General features: G+C 42.4%; 1 protein-coding gene across 1 annotated transcript; it reads left to right on the plus strand.

Moving 5' to 3' along the window:
• The first annotated feature begins 229 nt into the window (after nucleotides 1-229).
• LOC128620222 (ephrin-B3-like) lies at nucleotides 230-21,251 on the plus strand. The gene is made up of 5 exons (XM_053645006.1): nucleotides 230-1,284; nucleotides 8,868-9,145; nucleotides 19,041-19,133; nucleotides 19,334-19,396; nucleotides 19,849-21,251. The coding sequence occupies exons 1-5, from the start codon at nucleotides 1,124-1,126 to the stop codon at nucleotides 20,286-20,288; spliced, it is 1,035 nt and encodes a 344-aa protein (XP_053500981.1). The 5' UTR covers nucleotides 230-1,123; the 3' UTR covers nucleotides 20,289-21,251.
• The last annotated feature ends 3,631 nt before the right edge of the window (nucleotides 21,252-24,882 follow it).

Genomic DNA, 24,882 nt, shown 5'->3' on the forward strand with positions numbered 1-24,882 from the left:
AAACCCAAAAAAAAAAACAAACCCAAAACGCTTCATCTGAAGCAACCGGCTTAATAAATAAATAAATAAATCTTCAGCGACACCCACACACACCAATAATAATGTTCCCAATAATATTCGGATTGGAACTTCCTTCAGGAATCGACTCGCTTTTAAAAGAGTCGTTCAGAAAGCAGAAGTGATTCATTTCGTGCACGAGTCGCCAATCATTGTCAGTAGTGCGCGAGCGCCGAGCTGGAACACACGGAGCTGCGCGAGCTCCTGCCGCGAGCTCTACATTTCCCGCATTTTTTCCACTTTAACGGAAGTATTTAGGGTTTATTTTGGGGTATTTGTGGAGAACAGTGTTCCTTTTTTCAGTCACCCTTCCTGTACTAACACCTGACGGACATTTTATCTTTTATTTCACCAGAACTTGCTGTGGAGAGAGCAGCGGTTTGGGACAGAAGCGTTACTATTCATCTGAGGAGGAAAAGTGAAGGAGAACTTTTCCTCTCAGTCTGGAGGATCATCAGATCTCCACCAAAATATTACACTTTTCTTGTTGATCTTGCTGAAATAAGTTTTAAGGAAATACAAAAAAAAAGAAAAAAGAGCTGAAACTTCTGTTTCAAAAAAAAAGAAAAAAAAGAAAGATGATCTTATATGGGAATAATATGGATGTAATATAACTTGACAGAACTAGCTAACTCAAAGATGGAGAACTTTCTGGAACCTTTTCTTACATTTTCTTTGTTTTGACACCAAACAGCAGAATCACCAAGTTCATCCGGTGAGGAACTCATTGTGAAGATCTACAGACACGTCGTTGGAGTCGATTTTGCTTTATTTTTAAGCTTCTCAGGTGGAGTCTTCACACTTTTGGTGCTTCTCATAGACATCGCACCTCACAGGATTTAACGAACTTGACACTTTGAGGGATCATCACGTTTAAAGCTTCACGGTTTCTGAATGATCTCATGACTTGTGAACTTGGCAGTTTCTAACAGGCTCTAAAAGGATGTGATTTAAAAAGTCACGTTTCGAAGGATCTCATGAGCTTCGTGCTTTGAAGGATAATGAACTCTAAGCATTGAAGGAGCTCATGGACTTGCCCTGATTTTGTCCGACTGCAGATTTTTGTATGCATTCCTCCTCGGGTTTCTTTTGCAGGATGGAGAGAGGAGCTCAGAAACTCTGTGGATGTCCTCACGGTTTGACGTTTTTACTTGTATTCCTCATGGAGAGCTTAACGGTCACGGCAGCCAACCTGGAGCCCATCTACTGGAACTCCTTGAACAGTAGGTATGTGGTCGCCCCATCATCACCGTGATCACCAGGAGATGGGAATCTAAAATAACAAGCTTCCCATTTCTGCATTTCCACAGTCCAGATCTTATTTATACTTGAAATATGGGTTACTGCGGAGCTTCTGATATGTCAAGAGTTCAGATCAAATGCTAGTTTACTAGAATTGCTAGTGAACCATCAATCATCGACCAAAAAAACCCCCAAAAACGAGCAATCATATTTTTTGATCTCACGTGTCAGGTTATAAAGGATTCAAGCTTTGAAGGACAATGATCTTCAAGCTTAACTTCACACTTTGATCTTCCCTGTAGGAGATATAACCTCATAACGTTCGATGCATAAGGCTGTTACCACCCCGAAATAGATTACTTTCCTATAACAGAATGTCCGGCAAAGCATTTTATTCTTCTTACACCATAGCAGTTTTACAATTTGTAATTCGTTAATGAATAACATTAAACTTCTATCCGTTTATTATTGTGGAACGTCCATGACGGTAGAAGTTAGTTCTTTGAAGACAAAAATAAGAAACAAAACGCACCTTGACACAGCATGTTACGAGAAACCTCAAAGAAGCGTAAACTCCTCTGTCCTGTAGACGTCGGAAATCTTAGTAACAGCTTTACCTCTGATCATTACAAAACGCTGACACTGGAGACTCCTTCCATAAAAATTATTACTATTATTTTTACATTTACAGAAAACCTCACCAGATCAACAATGTCATACGTTTATTAATCCAATTACGTGGAGCGTCCGCTATATGAGTCCCTGAAAACGAGCTGTTACTATAGACACGATAACATATGAAAACGGGCACCAACCACAATCCACAGCTCAACAGCGCTGAGAACAACCGTCCTTCCGTCCATGCTCTTTGGTAAACATCATCTTCACAGCAAGCTTTTTCATTTTACCAGCTCAGACGCCATTAGCTGTTTGCGTGAGGTTTGGATTTCCAAGGAAGTCTGTGACTCCTACGACAGACGGCGAGTCCCACCAAATCTGGAGTGTCTACAGGACAGGACCGACGAGGACCAAGCCGTCATTTAATCGTCTGCTGGACGGGAGTAGAGTCGCGTCATGTCTGAACATTTGAGGCGGAATTCACAACTTTCGTGTTTGACAAAGTTTTTAAGTGCAACGTGGGAATGCATAGAGCGGGAAGGGGGGACCGAGATCAAGAAGCTTGAGCACAAACTCGGCAAGATGTTCCTAGGGTTCCTGAAAAGGTCAACGTGTTTACTCACGTCCCATCAGACACACGCGCAGCGCTAACAGCTCAGCTTTGCATGCTAATTCTGAAGCACCATGTGCAGTCGTAAGTGCTGAGAGGTTTTAGAGGTAAAGGGCAAGAAGTGTGGTGTAGTTTGGTTTGCTAGGAGAAATGAAATACAGAGATTTCCTCCATGCTGGAGGGAAGGGAAATGATTCCTTCTGGACATCTAATTTGAATCGATTCACAAGCATGACCGAATCAGGGTTTTTAGCATTTCTGAATGACCCGTTTCTGTCATTAGTGTTCCGTCACAGAGCGTTGTGCTGAAACAACCTGTACACATTTTTCTCCACACAAAAAGTGCCATATTTGCAAAATGATACATCACTACAGCAGCAGCAACAAAAAAAAAGTGATGTGAGCCTTCATCTCAGAACTGATTTGCCCTAGAGCTAGTCTGCGCAGAAAAAAACGGCAGCGCTTTTGCTGTTTTCGCAGATATTACTGCCGTTTAATGCAGTAGGGATGATCTTACACAGATCAGGAAGGTCTGGGGTTTGGAAAGGCAGCCATTTCCAGACCTGAAAAACCACGGATCGGAATCGTCAGACGTCCTTGTTCTCGGCGCCAGCAGTGTCCTTAATGTGTATCGCATCCACATCCTTTCTCTTACACGTCACGCTGCGTTTACTGACCTTTAAAAATGTAAGCGAGAAAACGGAACATATGAAGTCTGGAAAAGTCTTGAAAAGGTCTGGATTTTTTCCTTTTAACGAGGAAAGAAGTAGAACTCGGGAGGACGTCAGTGATGTGCAACACAAAAACCGCACAAACGACGCTCTGCTTATTTTCATTACAGTAGCACGGGACCAGATTTGGAAAGAAAGAAACGGGATTCAGATTCATCAAAACAGGAAATGTCCGTGTTTTAGGACATGACTAATTACAGCGTGGTAAAGCAACAAAACCAAAAACACTCTGCTGGGGGAATTTGTTGTACAACACATTAATGATGAATCGTTCGATTCACTAAAGGTGAATCAGTTTGTCTGATGCTGATGGACACGGGCTTGAGAGCCGACCGCGAGGAAGTGCTGAGATACGATATCGATCCAGGATGTCAGTGCGTACACATGGGTCCTAGACATGTCCAGTGTGCGAGTGAATTTTGCCTCTTTAGTTTTGTGCTGGAGCTACAATGCTAACAGAGTTAACATGTAATGGACATGTATAGCCTCCAGTTTAGAATGGGGCACTGATTCGGCATGAGGCGGTTCGGCTTTGTGGAGTTGTTCAGTGTCTTGAATGGACTTGTTGCAAAGCTAAAAACAGGTGTAGCAGGAAATGGTCAAGTCCAATTAAAATACCCCCCCCCCCCAGTACACAGTTTGGCGTCACTTAGAGATGACTCGAGTCGTTCGAGTCATTCTTAGAAATTATTAATTCAGATTTCTTCACTGTGTCGTTTCTGTTTTTAGAAGAATTATTTTTCACTTCCAGTCGAACATGCACTCGTACTGCATGCTAGACTGAATCAGTTCGAAGGAGACTCACTGAACTCGCAGGCACAACTGATTCACAGAATAGCACAGGACTGAATCTCTGCCATGACCAAAAGATTCACCGATTCAAATACCAATTCAGTGATCAAGAGGAGTCAAGCTCAGTCATGACCAAAATGATTCATTGATTCAAACACCGATCTCCTGAAGGACAGGACTGACTCTCTGTCTTAACCGAAATGATTCACTGATTCATACATTGTTTCACCGATCAAGAGAGGAGTCAAACTCAGCCATGACCAAAATGATTCTCTGATTCAAAAACTGATCCGTTGGTTTCCAGAGGAGCAAATCTTAGTCTTGACCAAAATGATTCACTGACTGAAGAAGGAACAAGCTTCAGCACACAGACACACACCTGCAAATACAGCTTGTGCAATTCAGATTTTTTTATATAAAAAAGGAAAAAAACGAATACGGGTTTATGTTATTTGTTTATCTGCGTAAAGTCTGATCGTGAAGCGTGTCTGAAACAAACAACTAAGCAAACAGAATGATTCAGTGCATAGCCGTGACTGACACTGATTCATTCATATTAGTGACTCGTTTAAAATTTAAACTCACTGAATCGTTTGCAAACGAATCTTTACCTGTAAATAAATTGGGTCCAGGTTACACACACACAGACGTTTGGCCCTGACCGAGCACGTGTCGGTGTTACACAGAGGTTCTGATAGCTTTGTAAAATGGATTGTACTACTTGACCCCAGCTTAGAGGGATGTGTGTGTGTGTGTGTGTGTGTGTGTGTGTGTGTGTAAAATCCTCCAGCCTCCAACCTTCCATTATCCTTTCATATGGAACGATCAATCATCAGCAAACCTGTCCGGGGATTACACACACACACACCTCATTCCTCCTGTCATATATTCATTTTGTCATCTTTTAACACTCTCACTTTGTTCTCGCCTCATTTCATTACCTCCTCTTTTCCCTTTTCGCTCCTCGAGGCTGATGAATGCACAGAGGCATTATGGGTAATATTACTCAAACCACTCGGAGCTATTTGTACACACACACACACACACACACACACACACACAAAAAAAAAAAAACAGCTGACATGAGTATTCGGAAACCTACACTGAGGGAAGGGGTGCGAATAATGATTATATGTACTGCTCAGATAAATTAGCATGAGAATGCCAACCTGGCGATGGGGAACGCTAAGCTGGCGATAGAACCCTAACCTAACAAGTGTAGCTACTGTACATCTCCATAACCGTGTGGTTGCTACATGGACGTTGAATTCATTACTATTATTCTGTGTTTAGTTGCTTGAGGTGGGCGGAGTCTCAGATGGGGTACAGAGTCAATCCAGTGTGCTCATTAGAATATTAGACCACACCCACTAGGACATAAACTTTACGTGATGTTTAATAAATGCTCAAATTTTGAAATCATATGAACAATTTTATCATCATAAACCATCATTAAATGTTTGGCAGCTGTCTCTCTCTCTCTCTGTCTGTCTCTCTCTCGGTCTCTCCCCAACACACACTCACGTACTGCTCAGACAGTCTGACATTTTATTCACAAACGTTAAAGAGAATGAGAATCAGCCAAATCCCCCAGTGATGCTGTACGTGTGTGTGTGTGTGTGTGTGTGTGTGTGTGTGTATGTGTGTGTGAGAGAGAGATGAAGGAAGCGAGATATACTATCAACAGAGAGAAAAAGAGCGAGAGAGAGAGAGAGTTGCTGTCCTCCAGACAGAGACGTTTATTTATAGCGTTATCTTTTACTTTTCTTATTGCTTGTTTTTGTGTCATCACCTTCATCATCACCACCACCACCACATCATCATCACTACCACAGTCGTGTGTGTGTGTATGTGTGTGTGCGCGTGTGTGAGACTGCATGTACAAATCCAGCAGCAGGAGTGAGAGCAGTTCTGAGCTTATAAAACCTCTCTCTGGTTACAGCAGACTCCAGATTTACCTTCCCACAGTTTCCCCTGGCACGTTGATTGCTTTTCTGCTCAGTACGGTGGTAAAGAGAGGTTATTTGAGTTCCTGTTCGCTCAAACCAGTTTGGCCGTTCTCCGACCGCTCTCATCAGCATGACGTTATTTAGGACATATTTTACTCTGTCTGCCCTGTTCCTCTATAAACATGTTTAACGTTACCTACAGAAGCGAGAAACATTAACACTAATTACTTGGGTTGCAAAAAATGTATTTTATACAAGACGAGACGTTAAATTATAAAAACAACTCCATATTTCCCATCAGACCCGCCCCCTATAACCAACAGACGGGTTGTGTGTTTGTGTGATAAGTGTGTTTCAGTGAGGGGTTTAGTCAGCGCTCAGGAATGTGCTGATTATCTGCAGTGCTGAGGTAATTACACAGCATTGATAAACACATTAAACAACACTTGGTGACCACTTACCATAATCTCTCTCTCTCTCTCTCTCACACACACACACACACACACACACACACACACACACACGGTTAGATCACAGGTTCTCAACCTGGTCATTAGCCATCCTTCAGTCTGAAACTCCTTGACTTAAACCCACTTTACACCAGAACACAACTAAAAACCACGACTGCAACCGCTTCACACAAAAATACACCCATCTGATTTTAAATATCCGCTCCGTGTGTGTGTGCGCGTGTTTCGTGTCGTGTCCGGTGTAAAGGCCAGTGTGATTAACAACTCAGTGTGATGGACATCGTTTTCAGGAGTTTAAAAAAGAATAAAATCCTAAATTCAGACAAAAACAATCTGAAATGAAGCAAAACCTGCTGAAAAAAAGTTCTGTCTTTCTCTCTCTCCCTCCATCTCTCTGTCTTTCTCTCTCTCCCTCCATCTCTGTCTGTCTTTCTCTCTCCCTCCATCTCTGTCTGTCTGTCTCTCTCTAGGTCTCTTTCTGTGTCTCTCTTTTTGAGCATCACTCGATTTATGTCTCTCTCTCGTGTTTTTTGTGTCCATCTCATTGTGCGTTTGTCTGCTTTTCTCTGTTCGTTCTCTCTCTCTCTCTCTCTCTCTCTCTCTCTCTCTCTCACTCTCTCTCTCTCACACACACACACACACACACACATTGTGTCTCTTTTTCTTTTAGTGTGTTTTTTGGTGTGTCTCTCTTTTACTTTGCATCACTCCGTGTCTCTTTTTCTGTTTTTTTGGGTCTCTCTCTCTTTGGGTCTCTTTCTCCGTTTTTTTGTCTCTTTTCGTGTCTCTATCTGTCTGCCTTTTGTCTACACGTGTATCCTTTTGTCTCACGTGTGCAAGTCTCTCTTTTTGTGCATCTCTTTATATGTGTTTCTGTCTTTTTGTGTGTGTCTTTCTGTCCCTCTCTCTTTCTGTGTGCATTTTTTTTTCTCTTTCTGTGTATGGGGATCGTTTTCTTTCTCTCTCTCTTGGGTTAATTGCATGTCTTCTTGTCCTGACTGAATGAAATGTCATGTTCTCTGGTCATTAACACTCGGCACACAGAGATGAGGTTTATTACACTCCTCGACTTCAGAACCCCCCCCACCCCCCACACACACACACAGAGACAGAGAGCAGGAAATGTCACTCTGCTAAATGCCACCCCAGCGTTTTTATCGGAGGTAAAGAGGTAGAGTAGCATGTTAACTGTCCTGTTCCGTCTCTGCTTAGCGAAGTTCAGCCTCGGTGGATTTTATTACATCAGTAGCATTTATTTTAAAGCCCCTGACCTGCACTGATACAGAGGACCCGGTGTCAGAGCCAGAACTCGTTATGACAGCGTAGCAACAGTGGATCTAACAATGCGTTAAAAAAAAAAAAAAAAAAAAAAAAAAACACGAGATAAAAACGACTGGACGAATATCTGAAAGTTCTGGAGGTTTTTATACAGATGCTGATCTTAAGTTAGCTAGTTATCAAAAACTCCTGTGGTAACTTTCTCTAGCTAGCTTCATCAGTGAAAAAAAAAAAATCTTATTTGTGTTTGCTAGTTCTTCTGACAGAATGGACGGAATTCACTGGCTGATCGTTAACTTTGTTTTGTTTGTTTACGGCATTTTTGCACTCCGTCTTGCACCTTAACGAGCTTAACGATGTAATAAGGAATTAATGATGGGTAACTTCCCACCGCTGCTCATCAGTACTGAACATTTCTAAACTTTCTTTGATGATTGAAAACCATCTCACACACACACACACACACACACATACACATACACACACTCATTAACAATGGTAAACACGGTGACACACCCTCACCCCTCTCTCTCTCCCTCTCACACACACACACGAGCACCAAAGGGCACGTGGTGTACGCACGTGGGTAGAAGGGAAAAATTGCGCTGGGAATAAAAGGGCAGACGTGGCATTAAACCCACACACAAATATCATCCTGTCAATCAAGGTTTCCATGGTTACCCCGTCTTCCTCACTCAGTCGCTTTTTTCATTCTGTGGAGGTTTAAAGCCTTCCGTGGCCTCGTCCTATTTAGCAGAACAGAGACACACTCCCGAAGTCTCCACAGGTCAAAGGTCAGATTATCCCCTTGGGTTTCAGGGTCATGACCTCATGTCTTTGAAATTCTGTATCTCTGTCTGTCTCTCCCTCCCTCCCTCTCTCTCTCTTTATCCTGTGTTTGGGTTTATTGCAAAGCTGTTTAATGTTTAAGGGCGGTTCCATTCGAATAAATTACCCAGAAGGCAGTGCAATTCTAAATGTAGTCTCCTTTCTAAAATACTGAAAAATGGTGGATGAAGTCGGCCACACCTCCTTCACTGAGACTTAGAGACCACACCCCTTTTACTGAGAGACTCCATATTAATTTTCTTTCCTTCTCTCTCTCTCTCTCTCTGTTCAGGTTTGGGGACGAGCGAGGTTACGTGCTGTACCCTCAGATGGGGGACCGTTTGGACCTGGTGTGTCCCGCATCCTCTTCACGGGAGTACGAGTTCTATAAGCTGTACCTGGTGTCGGAGCGCGAACAGGCAGACAGGTGCGAGCTGAGCGAGGACTCCAACCTGCTGCTCACCTGCGACAAACCCAACGCCGACACGCGCTTCACCATCAAGTTTCAGGAGTTCTCCCCCAACCTCTGGGGCCACGAGTTCAAGAACCTGCATGACTACTACATCATAGGTGTGTTCCTCATAGGGGTGGGCTAATGGTTCTAGCTTTCTAAATGGGTTCTACCTGGAACCTTTTCTGAAATTAACCTCTGACTTTTAACATAGCCACATTTAGTGTCTTAAGTTTGCTCTGTGTGTGTGTGTGTGTGTGTGTGTGTGTGTGTATATATATATATATATATATATATATATATATATATATATATATATATATATATATATATATATATATATATATAGCCTTGTTTGCTTGATTTTTAAAAAACGTATCATTATAGGAACATAACTGAAAACTGAAGGAGTTCGATGATGTCACGGGCTAAATACATTAAAATTCTTATACTGCACCTAATATGCTGTGTGTGTGTGTGTGTGTGTGTAGGTGTATATTGCTTCCTTTGGGAAATCATTTTTAATTAACCTATTGTGGCTTTTGGTAATTTATACAGTATGGTGGTAATGAGCTGGCACAAAGAGGGAGGTGTGTGTGAGTGTGTGTGTATGTATGTGTGTGTGTAGCCATTATGTTTTAGCTGAAGCTGGAGGCCTAATTGGCGGTAATGGGTCTCAGAAGCACAAGGGCACTGTGGAGGAGGGGTGTGTGTGTGTGTGTGTGTGTGTGTGTGTGTGTGTGTGTGTGTGTGAGAGAAAGAGAAACTATTTGCATTTCTGTCTTACTCAGCACTTAAATCATAAATTTTCATATCACACACACACACACTCTAGTGGTCTCCATCCAAAACCACATACTATTCCCCATATGTGTGTTCTGTGAGACTGACAGGTGGTACAGGGGCCATGCCTCCTTCCGTGAGACTGACAGGTGGTACATACAGAGGCCACGCCTCCTTGTGTGAGACTGGCGGGTGGTACAGGGGCCACGCCTCCTTTTGTGAGACTGACAGGTGGTACATACAGAGGCCACGCCTCCGTCTGTGAGACTGGCGGGTGGTACAGGGGCCACACCTCCTTCTACAAGGCTGACAGGTGTCGTATACAGAGGCTACACCTCCTTTTGCAGGACTGACAGGCAGTACAGAGGCCACGCCTCCTTCACTGTGACTGAATAGTTCACTCATTACATCACGAAATAATAAAAAGTGTGTGAAAATAGTGCACAATCTTTTGCGAGCAGCATTAGCTAGTCAGCTAAGTAGGTAACAGCAACAATGAAGCTTTCTTGATTACCATGACAGCGATTCATACCCATGGCAACATCCCAAACCACGCAATAGTGTACTAAAGAGTCTGTCAAAATAATATGCTGACAGAGTTAGTTGTTTGATACACTCTTTAGTGCAGCTGCATCGAGACGGTATTTACTATGTGATAATTTATTGGAAGGCAGTGTGTGCACTTGTGGCTGTGTGTGTACTTCTTGTGGATTTTAGGTGTGTGTCTGTGTGTGTGTGTGTGTGTGTGTGTGTGTGTGTGTGTGTGTGTGTGTGTGTGAGAGAGAGAGAGAGTGTGAGAGGGAGAGAGAGAGAGAGAAACTGAAAATGGATATCTACTGGCTGTATTCCAAACTGCTTTTGGGAGTATGAGCCCTCAGAGCGTTCCTCATAAAATGTTCGATTGCTGAGCGGGAGGAGTTTACAGTGGATATCTCTCACACACACACACACACACACACATACACACTTCCCAAGAAGAAGTGCTTGTGTGTGTGGGTTTGAAATGTGTGTGCACACACACACACACACAAGAGTTTGTTTACTCCCATAGTGAAGATGTGGGTTTTTAGAGATTTTCTATTTGTGTGTGTGTGGTTTTTTTGTTTGTTTTTTTTTTTTTGGGGGGGGGGGGGGTGGAGGAGCCTTGTTAATTATTAAAGAGCATGTTTTGATTTATTTATCAAGGTTAAGCTGAAATAACAGAAGAGATTAACTGTGTGTGTGTGTGTGTGTGTGTGTGTGTGTGTGTGTGTGTGTGTCATCTGCCCCAGTAGCAGCATGAGTTTTCTGTTTCAGCTTTGTAACCCAAAAGACAGCAGACATCAAGTTTCAGACCTTCATATTTTTATAAGTTGACTAACTAAGAATAACTAGCAGGTTAGTGTGGGTCAGTTGTGAGTCTAAGGATCTTAACATCAGTGAGGCGAATCAGAGAGATGAAATCAGTGAGGCGAATCATGAATCAGTGAGGTGGAATCAGTGAGGTGGAATCATGAATCAGTGAGGCGAATCATGAATCAGTGAGGTGGAATCAGTGAGGCAAATCATGAATCAGTGAGGTGGAATCAGTGACGCAAATCATGAATCAGTGAGGAAAATCATGAATCTGTGAGGCGAATCAGTGAAGGGAATCATGAAGCAGTGAGGCAAATCATGTATCTGTGAGGGGAATCATGAATCTGTGAAGGGAATCATGAATCAGTGAGGCAAATCATGAATCAGTAAGGGAGGAATCAGTGAAGGGAAATTGTGAGGCGAATCAGTGAGGGAATCCTGAATCAGTAAACAGGTCTGAATGACTCCTGTGCACAAGTCTGATGAAACATTTTAGCTGAAAATCACTTCTACTGTAGTGGGTTGTACAGTGAATGTACAGTGTAGTACAGTACAGTGAATCGGTTGAGTAACAAACACGAAGCGACACGCCGCCTCCTGAACTAGGTCAACAATCGGAGCGGTGTGTGTGTGTGTGTGTGTGTGTGTGTGTGTTGGAGTCTGTGTTTATCTACATGTCTGAGTCTTCAGCTGTGTTCACATCATTATCACACACGTGTCTGTCGCCTGGTCCGATTTTAACTCTGTGTGCGCGTGTGTGTCTGTGTGGTGAAAGGGTCGTGCTGAAAGACTCACAGACTAATTGGATCGGTTTTACACAGTGATTCATTAACCTTCTGACTGCTGCAGCTGCTCATATAGACATCACACACACACACACACACACACACACACACAAACCCCTCTCTCTTGGCTCACATGTCTGTCAAAAGAGCTTTTACTGAATGTGTGGAATGTATGCGTGTGTGTGTGTGTGTGTGTGTGTGTGTGTGTGTATGTATGATGTGTAAAAATGTGTGTATGTCTAGAGTAGCACTGCGTAAATGTTATAAAGCAATACTGAAGGATTTATGGTTTTATTTATTTATTTAAAGTTTAAAACAAAACCATTAGTCACCTCATGAGTTTTGAGATACGTAAATCCACCACTACAGCTTAATAAAATATTTATGCACGCCTTATGAATGTGTTATGAAGCCTTATTTAGGTAAGTAGAGAATTAGATAAGCCTAACATTATATAATTCCTGGAAAATTCTATACACTAAATATGTAACACACACACACAAATATTAATATTCTTTAAAAATGTCATCTAATCTGACAGTGTTTAGCTAATCTCATCAGGACGCTGTGTTCCAGGGGACGTTCAGTGCTGCGACACCACAAGATCAAATGCTACGCTTCTTAGTTACAAGAAAATTCTAGAGCAAAATACTTGAACAAAACTCTTTAAAAACCACTGTTAATAAAAATACTCAGGATATGTTTGTAGAAGTTATGAGTTCACAGTTCAACACTTTAATAAATGACAGTTTTACCAGGAAAGTTTGCGTTAGCGGTCAAAGCTAAGTGTAAAAACTGTATAATTTGAGGTATTCTGAATGATTTTTTTTTTGTTTACAATTTTACGAACACATGTGATTAAATGTTGACGTTCCGGATAATTCTGTCTCGTTTCCAGAGTCGCCGTGTCTTTACTTTGGGCCTCATTTATCCAGCTGGGTCATATAACCTGCATGGATTACTGCACTTTTATATCTGGAATGCACTATGGAGTTTAAGTTGCTTATTTTTAATTACATTTACAGCGTTTAGCAGACACCTTATCCAGAGCAACTTCTAGAAGAGCTTTGGAGTCTCTATGAAAAGAAATAAATAAAATAAAATTTAAAAAACACATCCTCAGGTTAAGGACTAAGAGCACCATCCAGAACATTTACTCCAAACGAGATTTATATGAATATTTTATTTAAATTATTTAATTTATATTAATTAAAGAAATTAAATAATAAAGATGGAGCCAACACACACCCATAAATTAAGATAAAGAAAACTAATCATGAAAGAAATGGTGGTGTATATTTTCGTCTGATGGAAGATTTAGCGCTCACTTATTATTATTATTATTATTATTATTATTATTATTATTATTATTATAATATAGTATTATATATTCTTCTAGGCATAGCAGTGAAGCAAAATAATTTCCACTTCTGCCTTTCAGTCTTTACCCTGATTGGTCGTTTCGTTCTCCAACCTGCCTGTGCACTTTACCTTTTATGGAGTTCTTGTTTTCCCAAATTTCCGTTCTGTTTGGCTAAGGCAAACATTTACACACGACTTTACTAAAAGATTGATCAGTAAGGCCCAACCTCTAAACGTTTAAAAAGACATGTTGGATAAATCATTAGTATCAGTCGTTTAGGTAGTTTGAGTTTGGCGTACACATTTTCCATTTGTCTAGCGACATTAATCTGAAAAATGTTCAGCCCTTTAAATGGTGTTCTGTGTGTTTTCGGATTCATATCATATTAGTGAACACAAGGACTGATGGAGAAATAAACTTACACAAAAATAGCATAAATCTTGGAATAAAAACAGCTCTTAGTGGAAGTGCACTTAGACTTTTGGGTGTGTGTGTGTGTGTGTGTGTGTGTATGTGTGTGTGTGTTGTTGAGATTAGAGCTTTTTACATTGGCTGTATTCCAAACTGCTACCGTTTTTGAGTATGAGCTCTCGGAGTGTTTCAGATCAAACGCTCGATTGCCGAGCGCTCGCAGTTCCCAAAGGAGCGCTTTAACCCAAAACACACAAACACACAGAGACACACACACACACACACACACACACACACACACGGTTCAATCTTCTGCTGTGAGAAATGTTTGTGTAATAGTCTGACACAATGCCAAACGTTGTTGACCATATCTAAACGTGGGCATGTCCTCGAATTTGTTTACTCACTTTAACCGTCTAACGTTTACGCAACGTTTTCCAGACGGTCGCGTAACTCTCGTACATTTACCTCGTTTTAATCAGAGCTTTATTTTAGAAACCTGCTACACCATGCTTACTTCCATGCTAATTAGCTATTTAGTTTGTTTATCTATGCTAATGACAACACTGTGGTGCAAGTTTAGACTCCATTTAATACCATTTTTATGATGTTCTTAGCTAGCTATTTACACTTAGCATACACGTACTCCAATGTAAATGTAAGCTGTGTAGCCTGCTAATGCTAGTTTGAACAAACCCTTTCAGACACAAGCGATGTTTAGTATGCCAAGCTCTGAGATTTCCATTTCAGAAAATAAAAAATAAAATCAATCAGCCCTGGATCCCCAGATTCCGTTTGAGTTTCTGAACAAGTTCCTGGAATAGTATCAAAAATCCTCGAGTTTACAGAAATGGAAACATGCTCCAAAGTACCTAGAAAGGTTCCTGTTATGGAAATGTGTCTAAAGTTCCAGCAAATGTTTCTGGTGCAGTCGTGTGCCTAAAGTTCCCAAGTTCCCAATGAACAGATATCTAACGTTCCTAAAAAGTTTATACGGAGGAACGGTGTAGAACATTCCCCTATTTCCTGAAGAGGATCTTGCAATGGAAATTAAGAAGTTCCTGAAATGGAAACACACACACACACACACAGGTTCTTCGGGGGGGGGGGGGGGTGGGGGGGGGTGTAGAGAAGCTTTTAAATAGCCTGTGCTAAGTGCTACATTACTGCAGCGTGTATTCTGTGTTTTGTGAGGAGTTTCTCATAAATGATGCACAAGCGCGAAGAGAAACGTTCAGTCGGCTCCAAGCGTCTGAGAGCAAAAACCCTGAATACTGCATCATTTATTAAACATCGCTGTGTCAATAACTGATTCCACCCAGTGTAGGAGATTCAGGAGTGTGGGACGTGTGTGTGTCTCAATGAAGGAGGCGTGGCCTCTGTCTGTGAAGGTGTGGCCTTTGTGTCCCTGTCTTAGTGAAGGAGGTGTGGCCTCAGTGAAGGAGGCGTGGCCTGTGAGTCTTTGGGAAAGGAGCCATTGGCAATGAATCTTCTGTTAGACTCAGTGAATGGGGCATGACTTATGTGTCTCAGTCACAGTGAAGTAGGCGTGGCCTCCTCAAAGCTTGCCAACAATCACATCGTATTATATCGTGCCTCCTTGAAACAGCTATAATGTCCTAGAAAAATGGCACTAAATCGAATATTAAAACAGCGGACGATGGTACTGAATTGTATTGTACTGTAACGCATCTTTTATACAATCTCTCAGGTTAAAATAAGGTGAACAATAAAGTTCAGCTGAATGAAACTATATTAGTGTTAATAACTGATCAAAAACTCCTGATTTATTTATTACACCACCGAAAAATGTACATCACTTCCTCTCTCTCCCTCACACACACACACTCTCGCTCTCTCTCTCCCTCTCTGAATGAGATGTCAGTGTGTGTTATTGCTGCTCAGTGCTTCTCCATAATGCAGCTTTATTTGGAGTCTTTCTATATAAGCTGTGACATCACTGTTTGTGTGTGTGTGTGTGTGTGTGTGTATATATACACACCGCATATACGGATATGGAGCAAGTGTGTGTCTGTAAACTGCAATCAGAGAACATAATTAATCTTTCTATCCACTCATCTATCTATCTATCTATCGCTTCCTTTGTCTTTCCACCATTCTCTCCATTTCCATCTTTCTTTTCTCCCCCTCCAAGTCTCTCTCTCTCTCTTTCTCTCCGTTTATTGCAGTCTCCCGAGTTGAGCTGACAGATACATGACCCAGAAAACCCTTAAGCATTTCATCCTCAGATTGTTCTCTCTCTTTATTTCCCTCCATCTTTCTACCCTTCTCTATGTTAACATCTTTAAAAGTTTTTAAACTCCCAAACTTTCCCCATCTCTTAATTTCTCTCTCTCTCTCGCTCTCTCTCTCCTCTTCCAGCCCCTTTATCTCTCTTCAGTATTTATTATTCGCTTGCTTCTTTCTTGTAGATCATTAATGATTTATATTTTGCTGCTTAAGAATGTGTGGAATGAAGCAGTAAATATGTGTGTGTGTGTGTGTGTGTGTGTGTATGCGTGTGTGTGTGTGTGTGTATGCGTGAGAGAGAGAGAGAGAGAGAGAGAGAGAGAGAGAGAGTGTGAGTGAGTGAGGAGGATTTGTGCGCTTGTTAAACTGCAGTTTATGGGCTGATGGACAGACAGAGCACACAGGGACACGCTGCCTGTCTGGAGCATGAGACTCCCCTTTTTCATGTTCTATTTGCATTGTGAAAACTGTGTGTGTGTGTGTGTGTGTGTGTGTGTGCGCGCGCGCGAGTCCGCCACAAGCCCCACCATGCTATATTAAAACATTATGACATGTTATTACCCAGTTGCGAACTATCAGGTGGTCATGATTGGCCAGTGTCGCTCTGATTGACAGACACTCACACCTATACAAAAACTCATGATCTCCTGACTAGATGATGAAAACTTAAACACTTAACTGACATACGGCATAGCTCAGTAGCGCGGCGGTTTGGGACAGAGCCCTGACTGTGTATGTGTGTGCGTGCGTGTGTGTTTATCTGGTGATTTTTGATGATGTCATCTTGCTGCTCCACTTCAGAATATTCAGCTGCTGGAAACAACTGTGGAAATGAAGAATCCTCAACAATGAACTCGGGTTCTATTCAGGATTAGTTGTGTGTTGTGAGATCGGCGTAGACTTGACTTGTCCTCTTGCTGCAAACGAAGAGACAGTCTTGACGATGATAAAAATGTTGTTGCTAAGAACCTGATGGAGTGAGAAAACGACTCAGAGAGATTTCTCACTTTGTTTCATCTATCTCTCTCTCTCCCTCATCTCTCTGTTTTTCTGCCACTCTCTTTTGTCTCTCTCTCACTCATCTCTTCTCTCCTCTCTCCATCTCTCCCTCCTTCTCTTTCCATTTCATCTCTCGCTCTCTCTGTCCTACTCCATTTTCTTTCTCTCATTGTCTCTTTCCATTTTGTCTCTCCATCTGTCTCTCTACATTTTATCTCTCATCTTCTCTCTCTCTTTCGCTTTCTCTCTATTCATCCGCCATCACTCTGGATCATCATCATCTCCATTACTCAATCGTCCAGCTCTCGCTCTCTCTGTCTGTTTGTTCACACTTTGTCCTGTCCTGCTCTCGCTACAAATGAGGCCTTCATGCCATTTTCTCTCCTTCCTCACTTTCACTCTCTCAGCCTTGTTCCTGCCATCTCTCTCTCTCTCTCCCCTACTGTTTCTACACGTCCTTTCGCACCCCTGCAGCTTCAGTCACAGGAGGGAGAGAGAGAAGAATGGGAGAGACACAAAATGACATTTAGGAGAGAGTCAGAGAAGAGAGGGACAGATGGAGAGAGAAAGAAGGAAGAACATGAGAGAAAGGGAAAGAGAGAAGGAGGAATGAGAATGAGAGACATACAGAAAGAAGAGAAAGAAAGCGAGAGTTATTCCTCCATGTGTAAGATCAGTTTAGTCAGTGTGTGTGCATGTGCGTGTGTACACGTGATTGAGACAAGCATGTGTGTGTTGTTAGAAGAAGATTTTTAGCGAGCGCTCTGGTGAGTGGGCTTGTGCTAGCATGATTTAGCGCTGTTCTGGACGCTAGCCCACTGCAGGCGTTCTTGTTTTGGATCTTTAGCCAAGTGTTTTGTTTTTTTCTAGCGGAGTTGCAGTTTTTAGCGCGTTTGCTAAGGAAGTCATCGACATGACGCATTGAGCTGCGGGCGAAGGACGGCTGGATGTTTTCCGGACAACATCAGAAGCTAGATGATTTAGTGAGATGTGTGTCAGGTGAGATTAAAATCAAGGAGTTTTGCTGCTCTGCCTGAAATCACTCCCTCGTTCACTATTCATTATATACACTGTTCTATGGGGCATCGGGTACAGTACGGGGCAACAATGAAGAAGACACCAGGATTGATTCAGACCCGTTTCATACGGGAACAATTGAGTCTTTCTGAAGAAGTCACCGAGTCATTGCACTTTAGTTCAGTGTTTTGGCCTTTCAGAGTCAGAGTCGTTCAGCAGATCAGGGTTTGTGGGCGGAATGAATCTTGGGCCTTACCAAATGATTCACTGATTTGCCAGTCTTTGATTCAGTGAATCTTTTGATCATAATATATTTTATATATATATATATATATATATATATATATATATATATATATATATATATATATATATATATTTACTACTCGCTTATTCAGCAGGTCTGCTTGATTCGTTCGATGCGGCGATTCATTTGGTACGTCACCATAATGTGTCTGTGGTACAAAGCAACACGGTAAAGTAACAAACAAGAACAGTAGACTGTTTTAAAGCTTATAGGCGCATGTGTGTGTGTGTGTGTGTGTGCGCGCGTGTGTGTGTGTCTGTCGTGTGAGGATGTTGCTGGCTGCAAGTGTGTTAGCATGCACATGTTGTGCCACAAGGAGTGTGTGACCCATTTTCTCCTTCTCTACAGGAGTTCAGCAGTCATGAAAGCCTGTATACACACACACACACACACACACACACACACACACACACACACACACACACACACACACAGGGGAGGGAAAGTGAGTGTCAGAAAGCAGTGGGAAGACTGAGCACTGAGGTCAAACACTGTCTCTCTGTCTCACACACACACACACACACACACACACACACACACACACAGGTTTAACTCAGCAAGAGCTACACACTCATTCTCCGCCTACCTGTCTGTTGGTCTCCTCACCTGTATCTCTTGCACACCTGTCTCTCTTTCTCGGTCTGGTAATCTCACTTGTATCTCTCTCACCTGTCTTTCACACTGCCACCACTATCTCCCCACCCCCCTTTCGCTCACTGTTAACTTCACCGGTCTCTCTCTCTCTCTCTCTCTCCCCCCTTCAGCTACCTCGGACGGGACAAGGCAGGGGTTAGACAGCATGAGAGGGGGAGCATGTGCGACGCGAGGCATGAAGGTTGTGCTCAAAGTGGGACAGAGTAAGTACCATCATCATCATCATCATCATCATCACCACCATCATTGTCATCACCATCACCACGACAACCACAATCATCATCATCATAATCATCATCACCACCATGTTCTACTCAGTAATATTTTCTGTGTAACACAATCACTCCTAATAGCATTGTGTGTGTGTGTGTGTGTGTGTGTGTGCACGCACTTGTTCCCACAGGTGCATATGGACTTCCCCCAAAACCAAAACTGGATCCCGGTCGCTCCAGCAGCAAAACTCCAGGTTTATCTCTCTCTCTCTCTCTCTCTGCTAACCTCACCCGTCTCACCCTCCCACCCGCCTCTCTGCTAACCTCACCCGTGTCACCCTCCCACCCGCCTCTCTGCTAACCCCACCCGTCTCACCCTCCCACCCGCCTCTCTGCTAACTCCACTCGTCTCACCCTCCCAACTGTCTCTCTTAACCTCACCCATCTCTTTTTCACTTGCTCACTACCTACCTCAGCCGTCTCTCTCTCTCTCTCTCTCTCTCTCTCTCTCTCCTGTATCTCCGTTAACCTCACCTGTATCACTCCATCTCTCTCACCTGTCTCTCTTTCTTGAGTCTGCTCATTCTCCAGCATACTCCTGTCTCTTTTTCTGTTTCCATCTCCCCCTCCATCTTTCTCCCCATGTCTGTTTTTCTCCTTCACCTGCCTGTCTCTCACCTGCCTGTCTCTCACCTGCCTGTCTCAGATCACGGCGCGGACTTCCCAAACAGTGACGAAGCGGGCGAGATGGACAGAGGTGACGGCTCAGTCTCTTCATCGGTCATCATGTTGATCTTCAGCGCAGTGGGCGGGGTCCTTGTCCTGCTGCTGGTTGCTGTGGTGACCGGGGTGGTGTGTTACCGCAGGAGGAAAGCCAAACACTCAGAAACGCAGCGCCCTAGCCTGTCTCTCTCTGCCCTCACGCCCAGAAGGGGCGGGGCCAGCATGGCAGGAAATGCAGGAGTCATCGCGGGGGGTAACATCACTGGCGGCACAGAGCCCAGTGACATCATCATCCCGCTGCGGACTTCTGACTCCGCCTACTGCCCGCACTACGAGAAGGTCAGCGGCGATTACGGACATCCGGTCTACATCGTACAGGAAATGCCACCTCAGAGTCCGGCTAACATCTACTATAAAGTATGAGGAGGGACCTGGAACGCTCCCCCTCAACCCCACACACTTACACACACACACTTAAAGACTGAAGACTCTTCCCGTCTTCACGGAAACATGCTCTTACCACATACGCGTTCCGTGTGTTAGGTTTGTGTCTTTAGTTTGCTACGAGGCTAAGGCTGCTAACAAGTAACGGAAGCTTTATAGCCTCCAATTTAGTAGTAAATCTGTGCATCATTTGTCCCACAGAAGCCGAAGGTCACACATCAGCACAGGCTCAGGAATGGGGTGGGGCTTAGTTAGTTAGCTAGCGCTAAAGTCAGTGCTAAATGTAATTACAGTGTATTTCTAGTCTTTCTCAGTATTATTTTAACATTTTTTCAACACATCTATATTTTTTTACACCGTTTACGTCAAAGCTTTCTGAACTACACGATAGCTGACTGAACACCATTAGCTTCCCAGTGTGATAAATAACTAAATAAAATACTAAAAATTCATAGCTAGTACTATAACAATTAAAAGTACTATATATTTTACTATATGTGCAATATCTATAATCTAATAAAGAATATTTATCGCTAAAATCACTCCATCAATTTTTCATCATGTATCTATAAATTCATATTTATAATTCATATTTATGTATAACAGCTGTAGTAATCATGCATTAGTTAGTAATTACCACAAACATTCTGTAAAATCATTAAAGTACACGTATTGTTATGGAGTCGGATCGGCTAAACTGGAGGCCATAGGCTTCCATTACTTGTTAGCAACATTAGCGTTGGAACTACAGATTCAAACCACGTCACACAGCAAACATGTATCGGTGCAGTAAATACATTTTGGGATGAAAGTGATATTGTGGACATTTGTGTGTGTGTGTGTATTAAACTGCAGATCTTTGTACACACCTGCGGTAGAGACTGGCACTGAAGCCTTGTTACTTCCTGTTTCTCACCGGTTGTAGTAAACGTTTGGATCATGTGTGTGTGTGTGTGTGTGTGTGTGTTTTAAAGATGTCCTAAAACCCCACAAACGTATGATTGAACAGTTGAAATATTGAAGCGATTGATTTTAGATCTGCGTGCGTGTGTGTTTGTGTTTATTCTGCTCCTCGCTCACAATTCCCTCGGCGTGTTTATTTCAGTCTCTGTGAAACCAAAAGCGCCGGCGTTTTCCATCCTCCCGCGTTCGTCCCGGATTTTTCCTGCCGTCTCTCTCTACACGCATCTAAACCCGAACAGACACGCCGAGCGTTCTTACCGCCTCACTTTCACTGGCCGTCAGTAACCTACTAACAACCGCACGTGGTTTCTCTACGACCCTCACACAGAAACCAATTACAATGGAAATAACCAAGTGATAACTATTTTTTAAAAAAAGAAAGAACAAAAGATTCTCTTGGTGATCAATGAAATTTCTGTTCAGAGGAGAAACTAGAGGAAGAGTCACTGCTGACCTCCAAGGATATTGACACAAGAAAGAATGCATGATGAAAGAACACAAGCGTCCAACCGATCAGGACAGAGACCCGTCCCTACTCAGGTTACAGTTCAGAAAGCTCCGCCTCTCGCACACGAGTAAAGACGCATTAACGCGGTTCTCACGCTGTTCACGCGTGGATTTGGACAAAACTGGAAGGACGTGGCGTTCCGAGCGTAAGGAGAGGGAGGGGCGTCTTCTTCCTTTGCTCCTGGTCAGAAGTTTTGGTCAAACAGAGCAACAGTCAGATTTCCAGACAGTTTTCCGTACTGCTTTTTAAAAAAAAAAAAAAAAAAAAAAAAAAAAAAAAAAAACCAACAACAAACCCCCCCCCCCCCCCCCCCCCCACTCTATGAGCCAATCACAGAGGAGGTGGGCAGGCACAAGCTTCAGTTTTGGAGAACGTATTCTCCGAACTATGGCGCTCCGCCCCATCCGGAGTGCCTTTCCGCCATGATCGGACAGAAGCGTAAACAGGGCTGGGCGGTACGACAAAAATATCGTATCGTGATACTTGTACATTTCTACAATACACATCACGAAATATAATTCAGCTAACGAACTGTGTGCAAAACAGTAGGGAAATAAACAAAACAAAGCAAAACTTTGAGTTTGAGGATACGTTTCTGTAATGCCTACAAACAAAAGTTAAAAAAAGAAGAGTAATTACGTCAAATCAACAGCATCCATTCAGCACCATTTAATTTGCAATTATTAAAAGCGTTAAAAATAAATTAATTTAAAAAAAAATCACCGTACCAACGATATCCCAGAATTGCGTAATCATTTATCGCGATATTGATATTATATCGATATAATCGCCTAGCCCTAAGCATAAATTATACTTCAAAATAAAGGAAGAGGAAAAAAGGAAGACGGAAATAAGTGATGGAGGCTGCCTCGATATTCCGGAGTTAAAAAAAAACACATCTTTGTCCTACGTTAAAAGGTTGTCTCGACCAGCCTTGAAATAAGTTTATATTAATAATAAATAAAAAACAATTAGAATACAATAAGAATACGGTTGCTGTTTATGCTGTTCTATAAAATGACTTTTGATGGATTTATAATTAGAATAAAATGATTTGAGTTAAATCGTGGCAATCAACCTTAGTAGGAAAACTCATTAGTAGGAGGAGCTTCACACACACACACACACACACACACACACACACACGACATCAGAAGACAGCGATTGGTTAAAAAGAACTGTTAAAGGACAAACGCAGCACGTCTCCTTATGATATCCGATACCAATCACAGACGGATGATGTTAGTGTCGCTCACTCCTGTTGTCCTCTCACTCTCAACACGTCTTCCAATTTGCATAAAATGTAAATTTGCCCCTCCCACATTCTGACACTCAAAGGTCAGTGTTGTGACAGCGGTCATGATTTTTCATCTCAGTATTGTTTTGATTCTTAAATTTTCCTCTCATCTTGTCTCTTTTCTTTCTAGCTTTTTGTCTTAAATGTCCTCTCTGCTACTCTTTCTCTTTCCTTTTCTTTTCCCTAACTTTTTCCTCTTGTTTCTTCTGTTCTCTTTTCATCCGCAGACTGTCGGGACTCGAGCTGTGACCGACATCTTCGGCATATTAATTGTCTGATCACTCTGCTTCTGACCGTCTCACCTTCACACACGCACACTTTCTCTCTCTCTATCTCTCTCTCCCCCTCACTCACTCTCTCTCTCTCACACACACACACACACACCATCCACCATCTGTCTTAGCCCTTAGCTCATCTCCATGAACTCTGAATTCGAAATCAAAACACCGTTCTGACAACCAACGACAAAGTGAGGCCGTGCTCCTCTGTGTGAGTGAGTGAGTGAGTGTGTGTGTGTGAGTGAGAGAGAGAGAAAGAGAGAGCATGTATATGAAAGAGAATTTTGTAAGTGTTGTGTGATGGACATGCTTTCAGGCTACAGTCTAATAATAAGCAACTCAAAGGAGGACTGACAGTCTGTCTGACACACACGCACACGTTTACATAGAGTCATGGGAAAAAGAAAATACACCCTCCTTCCTTTTTTAATTTATCAGGGCCTAAATAACAATCGTGTGGTCCTTACCAACTTCTACAAACAAACAAAAGATCATCAGGTGACAAAAATAAAAAAATTAATTGAAAACAGTTTTCAATATGTAGTCATTTCCCCCGAAAAAGTAAACCAGTAATCAGAAACCCTTCCTACTTCCACAATCATATAGTATACAGCAGTATATAGCATCCAGGTGCTAATGTAATGCACAAGATTAGTTAACCATTAGTTAAGAAGCAGTGACTACTCAATAAGAGCAGAACTTTTGGGAGTCTGGTGATCTGGAGCATGCGGGTGTGTCTCTACATCATCTCAAGAACAAAAGGACATCAGCCATGACCACCTCCAAGAAGCAATTCTTGCTGATCATCAATCTGGGAAGGGTTACAAGGCAGTCTCAAAACACTCCAAACAATGAAATTCACCATTGTACGTTGAGAAGGACTGTTTACAAATGGAGAGCCTTCCAAAAAAAAAAAAAACCCCACACAGTTGCCAATCTTTCCAGGAGTGTCCGTCCCAGCAAATTCAGTCCAAGGTCAGACCGTTTAATGCTCAGAGATGTAAAGAAAAAGCCAAGAGCTACATCTTGTGACCTACATGCCTCTGTAAGCACTTTGTGATTATGTTCATGACAGCACAATCAGAAAAAACCTCAACCAGTATGGCTTTCATGGAAGGACTCTAGGAACAAGCTCCTTCTCTCCAAAAAGAACTCGAGTTGGAATAATTACATTTGAGCAAACCACAACATTTCTGGAAACATATCCTTTGGACTGATGAGACCAAGGTGGAGATGTTTGGTCATCATGCACAGCTCCGTGTTTGGTGAAAACCAAACACGGCGCATCACCACACACTGTCGATGCAGGTGATGGAGGGGTGATGATCTGGGCTTGTTTTGCAGTGCATAAATAAATGCCCTCGTATATCAATGAACTGAAGCAATGTTGTAAAGAAGAGTGGGACAGAATTTCTCCAAAAGATGAAACTCCTACAGAACACGTTTACTTCGGGTTATTGTTGCTAAAGATGGCTCTACACGTTACTGAATTATAGGGTGCACTTGTGTAATGTTGGTTTACTTTTT

This window comes from Ictalurus furcatus, chromosome 16 (assembly GCF_023375685.1).
Source record: "Ictalurus furcatus strain D&B chromosome 16, Billie_1.0, whole genome shotgun sequence".
NCBI lineage: Eukaryota > Metazoa > Chordata > Actinopteri > Siluriformes > Ictaluridae > Ictalurus > Ictalurus furcatus.